Source organism: Lipophrys pholis (genome assembly GCF_963383615.2).
Source record: "Lipophrys pholis genome assembly, chromosome: 11".
Taxonomy (NCBI): Eukaryota; Metazoa; Chordata; class Actinopteri; order Blenniiformes; family Blenniidae; genus Lipophrys; species Lipophrys pholis.
In genome coordinates, this window is record NC_137631.1 from 4,312,302 (window position 1) to 4,334,021 (window position 21,720).

Sequence of the window (21,720 nt, forward strand, 5' to 3'; positions counted from 1 at the left end):
GTTTCGAGAATTTAAAAAAAAAAAAGCTGTAAAATGAACAAATCTCATGTTTTTCCTTTTCTTCATGAAAATGTGTTCTTAATAACTTACCTGTTATGTAAATGTTTGTTTAAAGAAAATTACTAAAAAAGGAGATTCATATTCGATAATCATAAAAATAATCTACAAATTACCTGATTAGCAAAATAATCCTTAGATGCAGCCCTAAACACAAAGTTGCTGACTATCAGATAGAGTGCGATCCAGGATTTAAAACAGACTGAGGTAATTAAAGGGGTTTGAGTTTTTTACCCTAAACACCCTGCAGGTCGAATGAGTCGACCGGTGACCATCAAACTGGAGACAGGATGAAGGAGGAGGCAAGACCGTGTACACGCTGGCCTCGGTGGGTGACACTCGAGCAGAGCCTCCTCCCCGTGGACTCAGGCGCTGTGCACCACGTACACAAAACCACCGCCACCGGCGGGAGTGAGGGCGGGCGGGCCCGAGACACACAGGAATTCACCCAGTTCTAAAAGTGGCTGCAAATGTCAGCCTCTGACCAGCCGACCAGAGGAGCAGCAGCTGGTGAGGCTCCATGAATTCACCTCAACCTAGACGGGAGCGTCTCCAGATCTCCTCTCATCGTCTCTTCCAAGAAACAAGTAGCAGCACAAAAATCAATGCTCGCGCAAACTTGATTACAATGTCTGACGAGGAAAAGTGATAGCGGGGATAGATGGATGCTCCAGTGATGGACTGAATTATAACTTCACACATCACACTTATCCTATCCCCAATCGGGTCATATTTCTTTAGAATTTTCTTCAGGCTTTGCAAATTAACATGAGCTAATGGTCATAATGGGGAGTCGGGTAAAGGCATTATATTGACTATCGGAATAAAATAAAAAAAAAAATAAAAATATATATATATATATATATATATATATATTAATGTATTTTTGCTTTATGTTTTTGAACTTCATAACAAGTTTTCCTCCTCTTGCGTTTCTCTGGACAGAAACCTAGAGGACAGTCGAGAAACAATATATGTCCATCAAGGTAAGGCGAGACAAGAATGACAAACCACAACTACAACAACCTCATTTACAAATGTAACAGAAGGTGGGAAGTACAGACGCACATGTGATAGAGAGAAAAAAGTCCCAGCGAAAGAACAAATCCTCAATAGAGGTTAGAGAAGCAGACTTGGAATCGGGAGGTCACAGGTTTGAATCCCACAGCAGACATGTCACCACTGCCGGTCCCCTTGACAGCCAGGGGCTCTCCGGAGCGCCGCAATGTGGCTGCACCTCCACATCCTACTATCAGGTGGGTCAAAGTGGAAAAAAGGAATTTCCCCAAGACCATTAATAAAGCATGATTTATACATTTATGGCCAAAGAGATTTTTATCGTTAACATTATGGGACGTTTACCTCCTATCATGCAGCCCTCCTGCTCTGTCCATCAACCACATCTTTATCTGCACTGCTGAGGTCTCTGACACCTCATGCACCTTCTCTGTCCCTGTGTAAGCCTCTTCCAGTGGTGACCGCAAAAGGTGCAATGTAGAAAACAGTGGCCGTGAATAATAACAAATAAACAACAAACCTCAAAAGAACATAGGCCTCTTCAATTCTGAGCGATAGCAAGATGCAAGTACAGCAACCGTTTACTTTTTTGCCGCAGCAAGTTCCAGATGAAGTTCCTGTGCCAAGTGGGAAAGTGACGAGTGTTCATAGACTCATAAAAACATAGTTTAGAGGCTTAAAGACATGTTCTCTAAATAGATTCATCTAAATTTTACAGATGCACCTTTAAAGTTTGCTCAAAACAGCATCGAACAGGGTTTCAAAAGGTCTGGGTGGGAAACGAGCCTGAAAACTGTTGACGAGCTTGGGTCTTCCTGCCGCTGTTATGGCTTCTGTTTTTATAACTGGTTTTCCTTTGTGACACATACATTTGCATACAACTGCGATAACCGGTACACATTCAAGGTCTGCAAATGTATTGACTGACTGGGCGACCTTTTAGTGACAGCTAATGATTATCATGCCAATGACTTTCTTGATTGACTTGCCGCTGGCTTTTCAACGCAACTTCACAAAATGGGATTAGATGAACATCATAAATACAAGAAAATCCTCTTGCTGTTTTAGAGGTTGATCCGGCAATCGGTTTGCAATATTGCTTGAATAAAAAAGTAGACCAAAGCACTTGGTTTGTCATAATCTAAATGACAATTAATCACTCAATCTCAACTAGTGAAATCCAACAGCTATTGGACCAAATCTTCACATTTAGGTAGCTATAACTGTTAAATATTTCAGTTTGAGGTCTATGCAATGTTACAAAAGGTGTATTGTGAGCTTGCTTCAAGAAATACTCAAGCTGCAAGTATAAAAAAAAAACCAAGTTATAGACTTCTCGGATGCTCTACTTAGTTGTGTATGCTAAAGCCAAAATGTGAATTGAAAGTAGAGACATGGTGTCCAAAATGTCAAATAAGAATGTAAAATATGGACTCTCCCAGTCGCCTGCAGACGTGCCCTTCAGGCGCTTGCACGCCAGGATAGTTCACGGACTCTGTTCGAATGGGCGGAGACGCTGAAAATGTTCACCCCTTCATTTGGTTAAGTTTGCTTTCACCAGTCAAAACGAGCACAGTCCAGAGAAGAAGAAAAGCATGACCAAGTAGAAACCCGGCTCATTGATTGGTCCGGACTGAAAACAGAAATCTTTCGCCGGCCAGTGGCGAAAGTGTGAACACCAGCAACCACGATATGTAGTCTTCAGACCCGATATCAATGAGTGCCTTCCTCACTACTTCACGTCTGCCCACGAGATATTTCCAACTTTTTCTTTCTGCGTCTGCTTCTTCAGAGCGGACGCAGACGCAGACGCAGACGCAGACGCAGACGCAGACGCAGACGCAGACGCAGAGTTTCTTTACTACCCAAAATCCACTGCACCCTATGTCACGTCTTCTCGCTCCGCGTGCTGGAAAGTCCGCCTGATGGTACCTGCGGAGCGGACCTCAGTTCACTTGCAAGTGAACCGAGACTCACGTTTTCAAGTGGATCAGTGTCCAGGGGAGCTTTCACATCGGCCCTAACGAAGCAAACTTTCCCTGAAGCTCTGGTCTGGATCAAACAGTGCTGGTGTGAAACGCCATTAAAGTCTAAGAAATTTAAAAGGATTAAACAGTCGATTCTGCCATTATTGGACAGATGCTGCCAATTTTCTTTCAACTTATGTCAGTTCCTTATATGTCTGCACCATTAATTAAAGAGGGAAAAACTACAAGAATGCAAATTTGTGATTTTTCCATATTGTATACAACAATTTTTTTTTTTTTTTACATAAATAATGTGCTTGTGTTTTTGTTTCAGATCAGTTTGAATGACAGTATTCAAATTGCAACTACAACTACTTTTTTTTTTTTTTTTTTAACCTTCTACTGAAAGGATTACTTTCTTACTCGTTTGAAACAAAGGGAGTAACAGGCAATGACTTTTGCCACCAGAGAGGACACTGTCTTGTGATTGTGAGCAAGCACAAATTGGGTACAAATTGAGGCCCGTGTCAGCTTGAGTAAGCTCCTGTGGTGGCGTATAGAGAGAGCTCAGTCTGTCAGACACCAGCAGCTAATGAGCTTAAACAACTGAGAGAGCAATCAGCTGCCACCCGGCCAACAGCCTCAAGTCTAGTGCTGATCTCTTAAGAAGCCCCGAAATGGGCCTGAAGGTCACAAGAGTTACTGGTGACTGGAAAATTACCAGCAAAGACAGGTTTTATTATGTAAAGGAAAAGATTACACCATTTTGAAACAAATGATTCAAGGTATGAAGAGACTGAAAGCTAAAAAAACCTCCATGTCACTCAGTGTGCGTCAAGAAAACAACGTGAATAAAAATGACTCGGGCTGTCCCGATCTGATTGGTAGATATCGGATCGGGGCCGTTATTGGTGATTTGTGAGTGATCGGGCATTGCCAAATCCAGCCGATCAACCCGCCGATCTTATAAAAAAAATTTTTTTAAACTTTCTCACGTCAGCTGCCGTAAAGCGAGCCCCGGTTGCGACCTGCCGTAAACTGACGTATAGCGACCTCGCCGTTAGCAGCCTAAAGCCATCGAGTGGATAAAACGTCAGCAGTCTGGAGGTATTTTAATGTTGACAACGAAGCCAGTCCAGTGGCCAGTTGTACTATTTGCTTCGCCACAGTGCCGAGAGGTGGAGCACCAGAGCTTTGTTTAACACAACTAATTTGATAAGACATCTAAAAAGTAAACATGCGGCGGAGTACGCTCAGTTTACAACAACTAAAGAAAAAGCCGCACCAAAGCAGCAAACTCTCGACTTTAAAATAAAGGATAAGTACCCACAGGGGAGCGATAATGGCGAAAACAATAACCCAGACGGTTACGCTGGTTTGAAAGGAGACTGGGATATTCTGAATACGTTCTTGAGAGAACTATGTTCAGAGTACTTTTGTCAAACAGGTTTTACTACTTTGAAGTGGAATTAAGTGTTTATAATTCACATTGAAATGTAAATTTTTGTGACAATTCAGGTCAAACCTCTCATACTGCTTTAAGTCAAACTGAAATTAAATACACAAAGAAGTTACATTGGAGCCTAAGAGTATTTATGTTAAGATTTCTTTATTTATTATTGTATTTAAAAATGTTTAGGATTTATTTTCAACCCAACCAGTCAAAGACACTTTGAAGTGGAATTGGGTTTTTCCGATTGGTTTTACTGAATACTGTTGATGTTGTTGTTTGTTATAGTTTATATGTTAGTCAAACTGATTCAACGGGTTTCATTTTTAATTTGCCACAAAATCCAGGTGAAGTTGTTTAAGTTAACATAAATAAGAGATACAAGATTGCAGAGTAATTGTTTTTTCTTTTTGTCGTTATGACTGAATTAAGTTTGAATAAGTTCTTAAGTCATTCTGAGAAGAATCTTGATTCAATAAGTGAGTTTTACAATAATTTCTAGGTAAACAAAGCTTCTGCCAATAGTGCTTTTAGCTTCAGACATCTTAGTCGCTCCAAAAATAGACTATTGAGTATATTTGCAAAAGCAATGCGAGTACCGGATCGGGAAAGTATCGGTATCGGCCGATACTTCTGAAAAATCGGATCGGTATCGGGGACAAAAAAGTGTGATCGGGACATCCCTAAGAATTACTCTAATCGGGAGTGAAAAGGACAGCCCAGACAGCCCAGAGCCTGTCCACATGAGAACTTAGCAACAACGGCGGACTACAAGCTCCAGGTCGCGCTGCAGAAGCGACTGATGCTAGTAGGTTTAATATGGCGATATGTTGGATTTCTCACGTACGAGGATGAGCAGGAGTATTCTCTGTCTTCTTCTAATTTTTTTTGCAATTTGCATGCTTCTTGTCGTCTTCCTCTGTGGTTTTTGGTGCATTTCGGTGGCAGAGTTACAGCACCACCTGAAGGCCTGGCATGTAAACTACATCGTTTCGAGCCGTGTTTATTATAGTGATGTGTGGACGGAATTGTTTTTAAGAACAATGTTTAGAAAAAAAAAGAAACCATTTGCTTGTATGGACAAGACCCAACCTGGACAAGAGCTCCGAGCTTCTTCTCAGAGATGAACTGCCACCAGTGCTATGGAATTAGGGCTGCAATCTCAGCTATTGTTAATTACCAAGCCTGCACAGCACATTTGGCCACGATTAAACTGTCTCCCGGTCTATACATCGCCTTGTAAACTCAAACTGCTAACACAATTGACCCGGGGGGAGTATCTTCTGGACAGTGGTTTGTACTCTTGATCGTCATGGGTTTGACTTCAGGCCATTTCTGTGTGGAGTGTTTATGTTTACCCCCTTTTGCATGCATTTTCTCCCGGCCTGCTAACAAACCACACAGACCAACAGTTTCTGGCCACGTCCGTGTCTGTCACATGCAGGAGCTCCGAGTGGCTCACAATCCTGCTGCAGACCATCAGAGAGAGAAAGGCTCCGCTGTGTGGCCAAACTGGTGCGACGAGGGGGGGGGGGGGGGGGGCGCATGAGAGATGCAGTAGGTCTCCAACCGGTTCACTGATCGATATCGATGTCAGGCAAACCAGTTTAACAAAATGTCACGAGCCGTGTATGATTCCATGTTTGTAGTGTTATGCTTAAGAGCAGAAAGTCTTTTCCTGACAGTGGATGGCTTCTCCCAGATAATCACGTTGTACTACGTTGAGCTCTGAACGATTCGTGCAGTCGGTGTCTGACAATAAAAATCAAAACAGTTATATCTGCAACTGCCACGTCCGCTGGATAAGTTTTGTTTTTCTTGCGATGAACCTTTAGATCCACGGTTTCTTTAGAAAGCAACGCTTCGCAATTCCTACTTTTAATGGTTTACATGAGACGTTCAAAGCGATGTGTGTGCGAAGACGCGATACGAATACATGCTCATCTTACATAAGTTAAGTGTCATTTGTGGAGTCGTTTAATGCCGATGTAAAAAGTGCCCCCTGACGCCTCTGACAATGTATTTAATGTTTTGATAAAGTCGCTGCCATACTGCAGGGGAGAGGAAGGACCATAAATCGATGCTTTTTGAACGGTGTTTGGCGGTGGCTAACAGCTGGCTAACTGTGGCAGCTAACGGTAGCAGGTGGGTTTCAGCAGGCACACCCTGCTTTTTACTGTCGCAACCATGGAAGCCAAGGCAGCCCACATACCTCCTTCCTGTCCTGGAGACACTCCAGCACCGCCAGGTTGTTGTTCCAGGAGTGTTTCGGGCACAGCCGAGTCAAGTCCTCCCTGCACACCGCCTCCTCAGCCAACTTCCAGCCGGCAGTGCGCCTCCGAGGCAGCGAGGCCCCGGCACCCTGGTTCCTCTCAACGGCAACTGGGAGCCCCACGACGGGCCCCGGACCCCCGGCTGGATTCTGCAGGTTTTCAGCATTGCCGGGGAGCTTGGGTACGATGTTGTTGTCTCCTCGAAGTGGATGCACACACGATAAGATGCACATCAAAAGCAGGAGCAGAGGAACACGTATACAGTCCGCCATCTTCACTGAGCCAGTCAGCCTGCTGCTGCCTTCACGGACTGTCGGAAATATGCACACTGACTATAAAGTTGTGAACGGATTGAACATCTCATTCAGACACAATGAGGGTCACTGGGTTCATCCTCAGAGGAATTTTAGGAGACGCTAATATGTTATTAGTTTTCTCTTCTTGCTTTACTGGTTTTTAATCTCTCACACACTCAACCTGTTCATCCTGTCAGAGACATAATGTGATAATTCCAGCTCCGTCATCACGGTCCTTTGTCAGGTGGTTTTATTGGAATTCTTTTATTCTAACCTTCCAGTTAAAGTCCATGATGGTTGGAGTGAGATAGGCCGCTTCTCAATTCCAAGGATGTACTCAGAAGTACTGACTTTCAGACTGTAATAGCAAATGCATTATGGGTAATTTGGCTTCCCAAGTCCACATCAGTCATGGCTTGATGTATCCCCGGTAATGTGGGCAGAGCGAGTACACACTCAGGTATTTCATACTCACTCGCAAAGATACGTACTTTGAATTAGATCGGTACTTTGTCTCCAACTGATGACGTTTCACAAGTACGTGAGAACACAAGTACCGACAAGTACGCATGTCGAGAAACGGCCATCGTCTGTTCATCTCATGGCAACTTTGGGTATCCTGTCATTGGGCGTCTTTATGACGTGATCAAGCCATCGCAGCTTTCGATTCTTATACTTACACAGTTCCTGCTTTGTGATCTCGCTGGGCCAGTAAATATTGCAGCGCATACAGAGGCAGCTGCTGTGAAAGACATACATTAACCTTGCTCATGTCCTTTCATTACTCGCCAGCACTCAGAGCCAGACTAAAGAACAGTCCTAACATTGCTTTTGTGAAGCCTCATCTTAGTTTCAATGGTTTTGGTTACTGTCAATACTCTACACAGTTGTAGAGTATTGACAGTAACACAACACAAAGACCCAAACTATGGTGATGGTAATGGTATATATCTCTAACTAGCATTAGCCTCAAAGCCGCCACGCTAAAGGCTGCAAAGTGTATTAATTATAGGAGATGATATTTGGACATTTCATTGTTTTGAACCAGGAGGTATCATTAACATTGATTTTAGGTTGAGATTATGGTAATTTTCTGTTTAAGTTCAAAGGTTATAAGGGGACTATTTTTCAGTCCAATAAATTGTATTTGTCCATTTCTATGCAGGATTCAATTACAATATTATGTTCTCTTTAAAGATGCCTTTATTTGAAAACTACAAGGAAACGTCTTCAAAACATGTCCTCCCTTCATAGCTAACTTTTTTCTTTTCTTTGCAATAAAAAATTTCAACGCAAGATTTAACTGTGTGTTGTCGGGAAATCCATCCTAAACATCTACTTTGACACTGGGTTTCTCTTCAGGCTCATGTTTTGTGGCAGGCTGTTGCTTCTCAGTTTGCACAATATTTGCAGCCCTCAGCATGCATGTGTTCAGTTATGTTTATTGGTAAAAATACTACTACCAGTACTAGTAGTAGTAGTCATCAGAGTGGGCAGGGTAGGCCCTGCCTACCCAAGGTTGAAAGGAATAAATGAAATCATTCATTTTTTTTATAATCAATTGTGATTTTTTTTTTTTTATTTCTTTCACATATTTTTTTTCCAATTTTAATTTTAGATTTAGTAGGTTTGAAAGTGACAGTCTTTAGTGCTTTTCATAGACCCAATAAAAATGATTCAACACTGCCTCCTTCTGGCCTAGATAGAGAACTGCGTAAGTCACATCCTTGCACTGTATTACGGCGAAGTCTTCACCCTCTCCTGAAGGCACAATGCTACTCTGTCTTTTCCTCTCACATCTTAACAATGGGAGTTTCACGCATATGCAGTCAGTTTTCACATTTAAAAATCATTTACGTTATAAGGCAGATTGCTATGCTGCCGTTTAACCTTACTGCGCTATGCCAGTGCTGTACGAATGCTCACAGGGAATTAGTGAATCCATACTTCGCTCTCAAACTCGGTGGCGGGTTCACCAGCAGGATGACACCACTAGAGAGGTTAAAACAGTTTTCACATCTTCCTTTAGAGAAAAAGCTCAACTTTTTTAATGATGGGAGACGATGATGGGTGTTGGTACTTTTGAAAGTGAATGGTACAAAAGGAAATATTGTCTCTGTGGATGTACTACACTGAACCGGCTGACCAGAGCTCTTTTCCTTAAAGCACCTACAGCTTACAACAGGACAGGCCGCACGGTGGTGCAGTGGTTAGCACTCTCGTCTCACAGCATGACGACAGTGAGTTAAAAAAAAAAAACCAGGGTCTTTCTGTGTGGAGTTTGCATGTTTTCCCCGGGTGTGGGTTTCCTCCGAGTACTCCGGTTTCCCCCACGGACCAAAAAACATGCACTGGAGGTCCCTGAGCAAGACCCTCGGCCTCCCCAGCTCTCCAGGACACGCTTGTAAAAGAGATTCTTATTCTCAACGTGGTTCTCCTGACTAAATAGAATAAGAGCATGAAATACTTTATATTCTGGATGCACTGATCCACATCTTTTCACTTCCGAGCCGATCCAGATACCCGAATTTGGATATCTGCCGATACCGATACTATTCCGATACTGGAGCTCTGTTTGCATTAATACTATTATTATCATTGTTGTTGATTTTATATGAGGCTGTAATAAACTCCTCTACAGGCAAGTATGAAATGTACTAATGTATGCATGTATTCTCTCAAAAGGCAACTTGAGGTTAGTATAAGGTCAGAAAAGGAAGCAGTACAAACTTGTGGAGTCATTTCAGCAACAGTAAAACACAGACGAGGCTTCATGGATCGAAAATCTCGGCAGGTTGGATCGGAAATTTCCAATCTGTGAATTATGTTGGTATCGGAACCCGATACCGATACTGGATCGGAACGGCCCCATTCCTGGATTGGAAGTTTTTACTGTATAATGGGTTAGCATTTCATATTATAGATGTGTTCAGATAATTTAATTTAAAAGCATTTTATTTTAAAAGTAGCCCATGTTGGAAATACAACACATTCCTATTAGAATAGTGGTGTCGATGGTCGCTTAAATATCATGTGAATATTATTGAAATATTACTCCGAATAAAGTAAAGGAAAACCAGTTAAATAATCCTGAAAATCAAGCATTATTTACTTGGGTTTTGTAAGTACACACAAAGATAGTCTTGAGTAAAATTTACTATCAAAGAGTGAGTACATCGTGCAGCTATAATAAAAAATCTCTACTCATATTTACTTTAGCAGAAAACCAGCCAGGTCAGCCACTGACAACCACGAGTGGCCTAACATGAAAACTACACTGTTTTCAGTATTTCTGCCGTTTCTGTATAAACTGACATCATTTTCAAAATGTTGCCATGTACATGCAAAACTTTTCTGAAACGAAAATGCAAAAACGAATCGTTTCCACGTTAAATATTGTGTAATCAAGGCCAAACTGTGACGGAAATAAACGTCCTTCAATCTGTGTTGAAAGTTCTTCAGAAGAAAACGTGAACTAATTTTGCAGGGTTCACGTTCCAATAAGACATTAAATATCTGCACACATTTTCTTTAATTGTGGATAAGATGGTCAAGTTCCCAATCGCACAACGGTCCCTGAACGCACCATCTCACTGAGCCGAGAAATGGTAAAGAATGATTCTGAAATGAGCCGTTTTCATCATCCGTGGATTTTATTTGGAACAAACGCACGACAGCCTCGATCGCTCTTTTTTTATCGTGAAACTGTGATTACATGAACTAACAACTAATTGTTAAAAGACACAACTTGAAGGTTTTGCAGCACAAAACCGCCGTGAACCAAACACAAGGTGGTTCAAAGTTCAGTCCGCAAATTCAAGTTTTATACACAGAAAGTGTGTTTTATACACAGAAAGTGTGTTTTCACACGCGAGTTTAACGTTGTGTTGGAAGCACAGAAGCAGAAAACATCTGGAGAGGTTTTTACTGAAGCTTCTGTTCAGCCGGCGTCGGGTCGGCAACCTTTATGACCAGGAGAGCCCTTTTCACCATTTCCCACCAAAATAATGTTTGTCTGGAGCCACAAGACGTGGTAATGATCTGAAGTAAAGAATAAAGGAAAATTACATTCACGACATTCAACAGTTACAAATTCGGTATATTTGAACTTAATTTTAGTTTTTTCTTCTGTCGGTAATTTTACCTTTTTTTTTTTGGTTTGTTTGAACAAATTTGTGCCGTTTTAGCCATTTTAGGCATCTTGACAATTTTGCTGATTTATTTATCTTTTACTATTAGTGTTTTTATCATATTAGTAATTTTTTTCTATTTTTTGGGAATAACTTTACCGATTTTATCTGTTTTTAGTCATTCTGGCTGTTTGAGCTGTTCTCAGCCTCGAGATTTGACCGTTTATACCGACAAAATAAGGTTTCAGACCCCTGAAGTAGCATCAAGGCTCCCTCCTCTGTGTCCAGTGGTTTGTTTGTTTGGAAATCATGGAAAACTGTCATTACACAAACAGCCAACAACTCCAACTAGTGGCCCGACATGTGAACTACATCGTTTTTAGTATTTCTGCCGTTTCTGTGTAAATGAACATCGTTTTCAAAACGTTGTCAGGTAAACGAGGCCTGACGTGGAAAAACAGAAATAAATAATGAACATTAGTAGCATTCAGCAAAATGATAAAGCAGAGTGACTTTTTTTTTTTTAAATAAGTTTTTCTATGTAGAAGACGTTACTTTCTTTTTGTGGTTCTTACTTATTTAAGATCTTATTCTTTACATTCATATATATAACTTTAACTTTAACGGAGCACCAATGTTTTGACATCTAGTTTTGTTCTCCTGTTTACTTCTGTGAATAACTCCCTGATCTGCACTGACTTTTATCTGTGAGTGTTCATGTGATTCAGCTCTTTGGGATGAAATTACTTGATTTTAAAAAAGAAACATGAAATGTATTACTCTCTCCTTTTACTGAAACACATGTTGAGAGTTCAATAAAGGGCATCATATCATGTGAGTCAGACAATGTAAAGGTAATAAACACAAGTATTACCTTTTCTTCTATCTGGGCTAAGTTTTATCTGTTTATTTTGATTTATAGGTTCTTTTTTTTTAACACACTCATTTTGTACTGCTCACTTTCTTGGTTCGCCACAGAAAAACTGTATCTGGAATTAACCTCGACGACAAAGGTCTGCAACTTTATGAACAAAAGACATATTTTGGGATTTTCCACCAAATTAAATTCATCCGGAGCCGCAAAACACATTGAAACTTTAAAATGAAGCTGAAACAGCTTCTAAAGCTTCATATTTGCAGTAGTTTTGAAACAAAAACTATCTTATCTCTATATCAGGTATATTTTCAAACAACACATCAATTCATCTTTCACAGCATTTTAGAATGTTTTGATGGAAACCTCAAAAAAACAAGTGCAAAATAAACTGCTTTTTTGAGCTCTTAGATTTTTAGTCATTAATAAATATGAGCATAATTTTTCAGATAGTCTGATTACTTTAGATTATATTACCTTAACTTCTAACAGTGATATTAGGAACCTGGGTGTTATTTTTGATCAGGATCTGTCCTTTATTTCCCATGTTAAACATGTCTCCAGGACAGCCTTCTTCCATCTTTATTGCAAAAATATTGCAAAAATTAGAAACTTCTTGTCCTTCAAAGATGCAGAAAAAATGATTCCTGCCTTTGTGACTTCAAGATTAGATTATTGTAACTCCCTAATGTCAGGCTGTCCAAACTCCTCTGTTAGGACCTTCCAGCTAGTGCAGAACGCTGCTGCAGGTTTACTAACCAGAACTGGAAGAAGAGAGCACATCTCCCCAGTCTTAGCATCCTTACACTGGCTTCCAACTAAATCTAGAATAGAATTCAAGATCCTTCTGATCACATATAAAACTCTTCATCACCAGCGTCCGTCCTATATCGAGAAACTTCTAGAAGTGTCTCACCCTCCACGAGCCCTTGGCTCTGAGGATGCAGGACTGTTGGTAATCCCTAAAGTCCATCAAAGTAAAACAGGAGGCAGGAGTTTCAGCCATATGGCTCCTTTACTCTGGAATCAACTAGCAGCCTCGGTCCGAAGGGCCCACACCATTAGTTTATTTAAGAGTAGACTAAAAACATTCCTATTTGATAGAGCTTCTCATTAGGAATAAAATAGGACAACTAAGTTGAGCTGCTCTAGGCCTAGACTGCTGAGGGGATTTTCTCTCTCCCGTTAAAGGGAGGAACTCTACATTTGGAGCTTCTGTTTCTTGTCTTTCTTTCTCTCTCTCTGTGTAACAACATTACTGGAGCCACCAGATACTGCCGCCGTCTGTTTTTCTCCCTGACAGGAGGGGAGCAGGATCCAGGGGATCAGACCCAAGGCTTACAGAGTGGAGTTACCACGGTCCTAATACCCGACCCCACCACAGCACCGGGACCCCACCGCAACGGCACGGCCCTAAAACTCCAGACTGAGATTGGTTCATCATCAGACCAACGTTCATCATAGACTTTTCTTAGTATTTGTATTTATCTGGCCTGTCTGCCACTCTCTCTCTCCCTCTTCTATTCCTCTCTCTCCCTGTCCTATCCCATGTACTTCTCCCCCCAACCGGTCAAGACGGATGGCCGCCCTTCCAGAGTCTAGGGTCCGCCCCACGGTTTCTTCCTGAAGAGGGAGTTTTTCCTGGTTTCCACTGTTGCTTGTTACATCTGCTAGTTTGGAAAGTTTAGTTGGGTTCTGTTGTTCTCTATCATTGTAAGAGCGCTTTGAGATGTTTGTTGATGTGATTTAGCGCTTTACAAATAAAATTGAATTGAATTGAATTGAATATCTAAACATTTATAAACATTAACAAACCTGGAAACATTTTCAAAATTCTGAACACATTTCTGTTTGTGTGCATTGAAAAATAACTATGATGGAGAAAGTCGAACCTGACCTGCAGCTTTTCAGCCAAATTTCTCCTTTCAAAAGGTAAATTAGAAGAGACGTGACAGAGTTAATAATCAGAGACTGACCGCCCTCTATTGACCAGCCGCCACTGGTGGGGAAAATAATAAAACTGAGTCCTGTACGCTGGACAAGAATGTCCCAATCAGAAATACCACCTGACTTTATCAGAAAAAATGTACCTTTCAACCCACATTTCCACTGGTCAAGAGAAGAAATCCTGAGTTCTTCATCCATCAAAGCTTTATTTTAGCTCCAAATCACAAAGGTGCTTCCATTTTGAAAGTGTTCTCTGCTGTTAGGATGCTGTCCGACGACGCCACATGGCCTGGCGAGCTCCTGTCTCAGTCGTCCTCTGGCTCCTCCCCGGCCTCCCGCAGACAGACGAGGAAGGCCCTGAGGGACTTGAGGACCACATCTCTTCCCTGATGCTCTTCAGGATCTTTGCTCGTCTGCCACTTGTACAAAGCGTTGTCAGAGATCACGCCCTCGTCAGCCAGTCACAGAAGGACTGGAGGAGATCTGGAGAGCAGAACAATGTCAGTTTGCTGCTTCTGAAAATACTTTTGTTATGTTGAATCTGATTTCCGTCAGAAATTCATTGGAGCGCCGTGGCCACGCGCCTTTGAGATTATCTGTGTAGATGGTAACTGAGCGACCTGGATAAATCAACATTTACAAAATAATCAATTTATACAAATGTGAAGCAGTTTGGCATTCGTGTGGCATATCAATATAATCCAAAATATGCTTCTCTGTCTTCTGTGTTTTTTCTCAGATTTTTTATATTGTGCTTTTGAGACAACGTCTCTTTTGGACTGAATGGTGAGGATAACTTCACCTCAGGATCTATCCAGTCTGATCCGGTGTCTTTTATTTCACAGTATTTAGCCAGCTTTGCCATTTCAAATGATAAACGATATGATGTCCGGTCTGGTCTGGTAAACCCATTCCTGCTTTGTCAGTGGGAGCACACATTTTCCTTAATTTAATTCTGGCTTTTTTCCCTTCCTCGAAATGTTTTGATTAGATAATCATACCTCGTGGTGAGTGGTATTGTGGTTGGCAACATCATGATTATGTAATTGAACTGAGGGCTATAGTCATCTTAATAATGCTAAATCTTTACCTCCGATTAACAATTACATTTCCTCCCACTTCTCTAAATGTGTTTGAATTATTTTGTAGCGATGGATTAATATTCTGTGATGGCAGATCTTCCAAATCCCGACAGTTTAATTCCCAGATATTTCAAACCTTCCAGAACCTTCCAGAGTTTTTCCAATTCACAGCATAACCTGATCATTTTGAAAAGGACTTGATGGTGTTCATCAAGGGAGGTCGAGACGTTAACAAGTCGGTCACTACAACTAGAATATCATCTGCATAATGCAGTAATTTGTGTTCCTGGCCACCGGCCTCAAACACCCCTCATGCCCGTGTTCATTCTGACATTAAGGGCTAATATGTCTATAAAAGTTAAGAAGAGCAAGTAGCTCATTGGACAACTTTGTTGTGTCTCTCTGGACAGGCCGAAAAAAACCGGGACATCACAATATTTGTTATCACTGCAGCTTTTGGTTCTCCGTATAAAATCTTACCCGCTGGGAAAGAAATGGGACCAAACCCAAAATGCAATAAAGTGGAGAAGAGAAAATCCCACTCCACCTTATCCAGAGCCTTTTCTGCATCTAAGGAAAATACAGCTGTTTGAGTGACTCACCCATTAGGTGTCGCACCTTTCTTATGTATACCTACTTTACTGACTTACGTAACATCAGGAGAGGATCTTGTCTTGGTAAAAACCAGCCTGGTTGAAATGAATTAGATTAGGCAGAACTTGTTGTCGGTGTAATTCCAGCACCTTTGTTAATATTCTACAGTCCAGATTCAGTCTGAAGTGAGCTGGGTCAGTGACGTCTCGGCAACGCAGCACTTTTAGAAATCTTCTGTAACACTGTCTGATCCTTGTCGTATTCCACCAGGAATCCGTCATCGCCGGGAGGTTTCCTGGTCTTCATTGATGAAGCTGCTCGGCTCGGCTGAAGTTTATGCATGTCAGTGTTAGAGAAATACCTGTCTTGCTCTGTTGAATACTACTGCAGGTGGTATATAGATTCTTACGATACTGTTGGAATACATCATTTATCTCTTTAGCTGAGGTTACCAATTTATTTTTTTTACTTTTTTTTAACGTCATGCATGAACTTACATAACATTTGAGGGCAAGGATATTTACAGTTCTAAAATAAAATACTGTAATCATCCTTCAGGAGCAGTGCGCAGGTTATTGCTCGATTATTCAGGCTGAGATACACAGTCTGTAAGAGTTTTTGTAGCTATCCCATTTTCCCCAGTATTCCTCTCCTTTTTCCTTTTGTAGTCAAACTCTCCATCCTGTCAATCAGGTTTATGGTGTTTTTAAACAGTTTCATGGTGGGTGGGTCCTGAGGTTACACATTTAAAATCCTTTCTAATAGATAAAATAGTGTTTGCAAAAATCCCTTTTCTTTTAATGTTTGTGCCAATAATTCCCGTCTTTCGCCAAATTAGTTTTTCAGTCTAAACCTGGCATGTTCTACCTTTTAATTCTAGACGTCATGCAACTGAAAACTTTGTCTGCGAAGTTCAAGATACTGTGATTCTGAAGTAATCTCAGATATTTCCCTTGATTTTAATTTCACTCTCCAATTTTTGAATCTTGTTTGGGCTCTTTTTTCCTCTTGGGCACGACGCGCTATCAATTTCCTCTGACGTACTGTACGCAGGAGGAAACTGGAGTGCTCAGAAGAAACCCTCCAGTTTGAACTCCACCCAGAAAGGCCCCAGCTGAACTTGAACCCACGACCTTCTTGCTGCGCGTCGAGACTCTGAATTAGACAAACAAGTGCTGATAAAAGATTTATTTGTGTACATAGCTGTACTCTCAAAATCAGACGTTATTAAAGTGGTGAGTTTCTGTAATGCGACAAGGTAGACCTGCACAGAAAAGCAAAACAAAATCAAACAACTGCTTCATTTCATTTATTTGTTTGTTTGAACGGGAACGTGCATTTTAATGAGGAGGCCACCTCTTCATGAGGTCACTGGAAATACACACGTTTGTAGTTGAGTCATTTGGCACACTTGTCCTGAAACACTTGCACAGTGGACGGCATGCATGCAAGCAGAGACGTCACCGTCACCGTCACCGTCACCGTCACCGTCACCGTCACCGTCACCGCCACGTGAACCCGACTCTCCTCTTGGCTTCCTCAATATCTGCAGCCTCGTGAAGCTTTTTGATGTCCTCCGCTGATCCCGCGACGCTCGGCCTCTGAGCGCCGCTGGGATCTTGAAGGCGGCGGCCTGGCTTGACCCCCCCGGCCCCAGCGCCGGGCCCTCCTCCCAGCCCTTCCCTTGCAGCCCTGCGGAGTGGGAACAGGTTTCTCTGGCCCTCGGCCGCCGCGCTGATCATGCCGCGTGAGAACTGCTGGAACCGCTCGTCCTCCATCGCAGCCAGCGCCGCGTTCTTCGCCACAAACTCCTGCTCTTCCAACCTCAGCTGTTCCCGTCGTAAGCTGTTCTCAACCTGCGAATGACAAGATTGAAATCAAACAGGAAGACAAAGCCCCACAGATCTTCTAACGATGCTCCAGTAATCATTAACATCACCATCTGTGAGGCATGAAAGTCATGCAGTGATTTTTCAATCCCTCTTGTTTTCTCCGCCTTCAGCTCTTCTTTCTCCAAAAACATCCTTAACTTCTCTTTGTTGGCCTGCAGTTCGTCTTTCTCCTTCTGCTTATCTGCCTTGTCCTTCTCTTCCCTTTCTTGTTGCTAGGGAGACAAAGTTTATATGACAAAGATGAAGTCATTGTGATACGATGAAAATGCAGCAAGTTGAATTTCACAACACTGATGAGAGAAACTGAAACCTGTGGACTCACATGGTGACAATGGATTTAAATCACTGAGAGAATGTATTAAAAAAAAAAAAGGGCGTCAAACTCAGTTCAGAGGCCACATACAATGGATTTTACCAGTAGAATTATACAATAGAAATCTAGATTAAACAAAACAAAAAACTACAGTTTTTTTCTTTGTTTTGGTGCAAAGAAATCATTTTTTTTCTTTACAAAGCTGAAGGATGAGTTATCTCCCTACTCCAAGTATTTATATACCGTATGTAAAGTTCTGCAGCTTTCAGCATGTTTTCAAAAAACTCACCCTCAAAACATGAACTCCTGCAGGATTCCTAGTTGGTGGACACGTGTACTGTACGTATGATGTGAACTTGCGCTACCTGGATGTTCCTGTATTCCTCCACGGATCTCAGCAGGGCAGCCTTCCTTTCCTGCTCCTTCTGCTGCAGCTCAGCCTGTTTGGCGTCCCGCTGGGCGACGGCCCGGGCGATCCTCTCGTCCTCGCTGTTCGTCTGCGCCCGCCGTGTGACCATCAGTGTGTTCCGGACGCTTTCGCGGCGCCTCTCAGCCTCTCTGGTGAAGAAGACAACTCGCACAGTCGATACAAAAGAACCAGACGACAACGTCAGACGCAAGTTTGCAGATGTCCTCATTCCGCTGAGACCCACTGAAGCAACACTTCTTCCTTTTCTTTGTGCAGCTTTGTCATTTTCTGTTTGGCAGAGAGGAAAAGTTTCCTTCGTTCCTCCTCGGCTTCCTCTTTTTGTGCCTCCGGTGCTCTTGTGAGGTGCCTGTTGGCCATTTCCTCCTGTAAATACACACCGTGTATCTAAACCTAAAGACTCTGGAGGTAAAGACGCATGTATAGCCTGAAGTGGTGTGACCCTACCAGGTGAGCCTGCATGAGGTCAATCCTCTGAGTTTGTTGTTTCTCTGACTCCATTCTTTGGTTCCACTGATAGAGCTCTTGTGAACGCTGCATTTCCTCTGCTTCCTTCTCTCTCTCCAGCTTCTCTCGCTCCCTCGCAACTTCCTTTTCTCTTATTCTGAAGAAAAGGAAGTAATACAGTATCGGATATACAGTAGTACAGTAGTGCAGTCGTTTCTCATTTCACGCGGCAGCCTTTTAACCACAGCCAAAACAAAACACAACAAAACAAAACACAACACAACTAAACACAACAAAACAAAACACAACAAAACACAACAAAACAAAACAAAGCACAAAACAAACAAAACAAAACAAAACACAACACAACAAAACAAAACAAAACACAACACAACACAACTAAACACAACAAAACAAAACACAATAAAACACGACAAAACACAACACAACAAAACAAAAACAAAAACAAAAGTTTTTCCCAGCGTCATACTTTCTGCTCAGGTATTTCTGTACCTTCAGTAAAAGCCATTTCATACTTGAACCTTACCTTTGCCCTGAGCCCTCAGACTTTTGTGATTTTTTTGATTCATTCATTCAAAGATTTTATTTCTTTTTTTTTACCTTTTTTGCAACCAGAATAGTTTTTGGTTGATTCTAACACATCCCCAGAGGTGAACAGGGTATTTTAATGAAAGAAACACTAAATGTTTGAAGACGTGTCTTAAAAAAGAAAATCCCCTTGTGCATTTGATTTGTTGCTGCTCATTTACCTTTACTTAACCCTGGTTAGGACATTTCTCCTAAACTCAAAATCGTTAATTAAGAACCAAATTGCCAAAGTAAGAAATAAATAGTGTATAAAGTGACAGTTTGTTGACTCTCACTGATTTCTGAGGTCTTCTGCGATGGCCTCGTGGTCACGCCTTCTCTGCTTAGCCTTCTGCTCTTCTCTGAAAGCCTCTTCCTCGTTGGTCTTTTCCACATCCAGGAACATTTTCTCCACATCTTCAGTGGCACTCTTTATTCTTTGCTTGAGTTCAAGCTGAGCCTCCCTCTCCTCCAGCACCTCTGTCAGCAGCAGAGCACTCTGCAGGAAAAGTAACGAGCGTCCATTGTCTCAGAGAAGTCATGCCTATCGTCCAAGCGACGGAGCAATACTTAAAGCATACTAACTTGTAATCCTTTGGCCCGTTGGTTTTGATAAAGAATCTCAGACATGGGCTTTTCAATGGCCACATTCCTCTTTTTGTTCCTTATCTCCTCCTCAATCTGCTCACGGAACTTCTTTGCCTCCATCTTGTTTTGCATGTGACTCTGTGATAAATAATAAAGACCTCTTGTATATACTGGCCAGACGTCAGGTCTCAAGGACGTATTGTGTTTCAAACATTTCTATCATAACGCAAAATGTCGGACTTCCTGTTGGATTTAAAGTATAGGTGTCAGTGTCACTTTTGTTGGTGTGGACATGCTGCAGATGTCCACCAAATGACTTGGACAGAGGTGAACTGTGATAAACGTGTTGCTGGTAGTAGATGTTACAGCTGTGAAAACAATGTAGGGGGCGCTATGGAGCCAATTTGCCGGACACGTGCAGGGATGTGTGCAAATTTCCACTAAAGTTTGAGTCAAATAATAATAACATTTCCCTGCATTCCAATAGGGTGTCACCCAGCTCTGTGAATGCTGCAGCTGAAAAAAAGCTAAACTGTAATGCTGAAGAAGTTTAAGGACTGAAACAACTTTAGGGATTTGTAGGAAACAGTTAAAGGATAAGAAGTGAAAGTACCAATAAACATGCAAACGTATCAAAGTCCCAGTAACTCTGTATGCCTGCCTGTCTGTCTGTCTGCCTGTCTGTCTGTCTGTCGCCATGGAGACGACCTGCTGCTGACCGACAGGGAGTCCAGGTGTGACAGAGTCCAAAAACGGCCGAACATGTTATCAAACTTTAAGGCTCGCAAATTAGGGCTCCGCAAGAAATCGATTAAATCGATTTTGTAGCTAAAATCGATTTTCATTGTGCAACCCCCCCCCCCCCCCCCCCCCGCGCGCTATGTTCTACCAACCCTTCTGGGTTTCCGTTGTTGCACTTTTACTTAAACCTGTGTTAAAGCCATAATCTTTTTTTTATTTTTTATTATTATTATTATTGACGCCAATCCACCACCACCGCAAGTCTCCACCTTCACAACAGTCCTGGACGGGGTCCCGGAGCTCGCGAGCTTAAAGCAGCAGTTTAAAGCAGCGAGCCTCCTGACGTCACTGGGACGGTCAATCGTCGAAAAAAAGAGGCTGAAAGAAAATCACACCGCTGCTGAAAGTCGTCTCACTTCTGTTTACAGTCGGTCCTCGGACTGGGGACCCGGTATAAGCGGATAAATAGTCGAGCACAGAGAGATTTTAACTGTTAACGTACCTTAATGAGGGACAGCCTCCCGCTGCTCGCTGCTGCGCTGAAGTTCACTTCAGTCAAACATGAGGCCCGCGGACCAAAACCGGCCGCTAAACGGTCCAATCAGCCCCACAAACCAATAAGCAAGGTGGTTATATAGGATTTCTAGGATTATTATTATTATTTTTACATTTCACTGTATTTTTAAATGTTTCATTAAAATTGACTTTTTTGAGATTGTTGTCATTTTTAGAACTAATTGTGTGAAAATTCATCCCCTACACTGTGGCCACAACAAAGAAACACTTTAAAGTGTAAATTCAAAGGTTTTTATAGCATTATTTTTACCAGTATATATTGAACGAACCAAACACCAAATAACCAACTGCAGTTATGTGCTTTTAAATAAATATGTTTCTTCCATAACATATTATATGTATATGTATATGTATACACACACACACACACACACACACATATATATATATATATATATATATATATATATATATATATATATATATATATATATGATTCCACCACCGTACATGCCAGAGTG

At 41.7% G+C, this 21,720-nt stretch overlaps 2 protein-coding genes across 6 annotated transcripts in view; both read right to left on the reverse strand.

Annotated features, from left to right (window-relative positions):
- Positions 1-7,420, reverse strand: part of glg1a (golgi glycoprotein 1a) — a 50,525-nt gene extending 43,105 nt beyond the window's left edge. The window contains exon 1 of one of the 3 annotated variants that reach the window (XM_080474693.1): positions 6,704-7,065. In XM_080474693.1, the coding sequence (XP_080330819.1) occupies positions 6,704-7,036 (333 nt within the window). In that variant the 5' untranslated portion in view covers positions 7,037-7,065. Of the gene's footprint in view, positions 1-6,703 lie in introns of all 3 variants that reach the window. The other 2 variants (XM_080474695.1, XM_080474694.1) reach the window with 2 other exon arrangements.
- Positions 7,421-16,860: 9,440 nt separating this feature from the next.
- On the reverse strand, positions 16,861-21,246 carry LOC308116682 (cilia- and flagella- associated protein 210-like). Of its 3 annotated transcripts, none has more exons than XM_080474985.1 (4): positions 18,767-18,899; positions 18,258-18,450; positions 17,627-17,791; positions 16,861-17,543 (listed from the first exon to the last, which is right to left on the reverse strand). In XM_080474985.1, exons 2-4 carry the CDS (start codon positions 18,408-18,410, stop codon positions 17,190-17,192), a joined length of 672 nt encoding a protein of 223 aa, XP_080331111.1. In that variant the 5' UTR covers positions 18,411-18,450; positions 18,767-18,899; the 3' UTR covers positions 16,861-17,189. The 3 variants fall into 3 exon arrangements, with proteins under 3 accessions (XP_080331111.1, XP_080331112.1, XP_080331110.1); XM_080474986.1 differs by lacking the exon at positions 18,767-18,899 and adding an exon at positions 21,186-21,246 and having other exon boundaries at positions 16,862-17,543; XM_080474984.1 differs by having other exon boundaries at positions 16,981-17,543; positions 18,258-18,904.
- Between the last annotated feature and the right edge of the window lie 474 nt (positions 21,247-21,720).

Bases quoted from the DNA above. Each gene is read 5' to 3' on its own strand.
- LOC308116682 (XM_080474984.1), bottom strand. From the start codon at position 18,530: ATGAGGACATCTGCAAACTTGCGTCTGACGTTGTCGTCTGGTTCTTTT. The intron at 17,792-18,257 runs GTAGCGCAAGTT...TTGTCTCCCTAG, and splicing joins AGGAATACAGGAACATCCAG to CAACAAGAAAGGGAAGAGAA. The intron at 17,544-17,626 runs GTGATGTTAATG...TGTCATTCGCAG, and splicing joins ACTTTCATGCCTCACAGATG to GTTGAGAACAGCTTACGACG.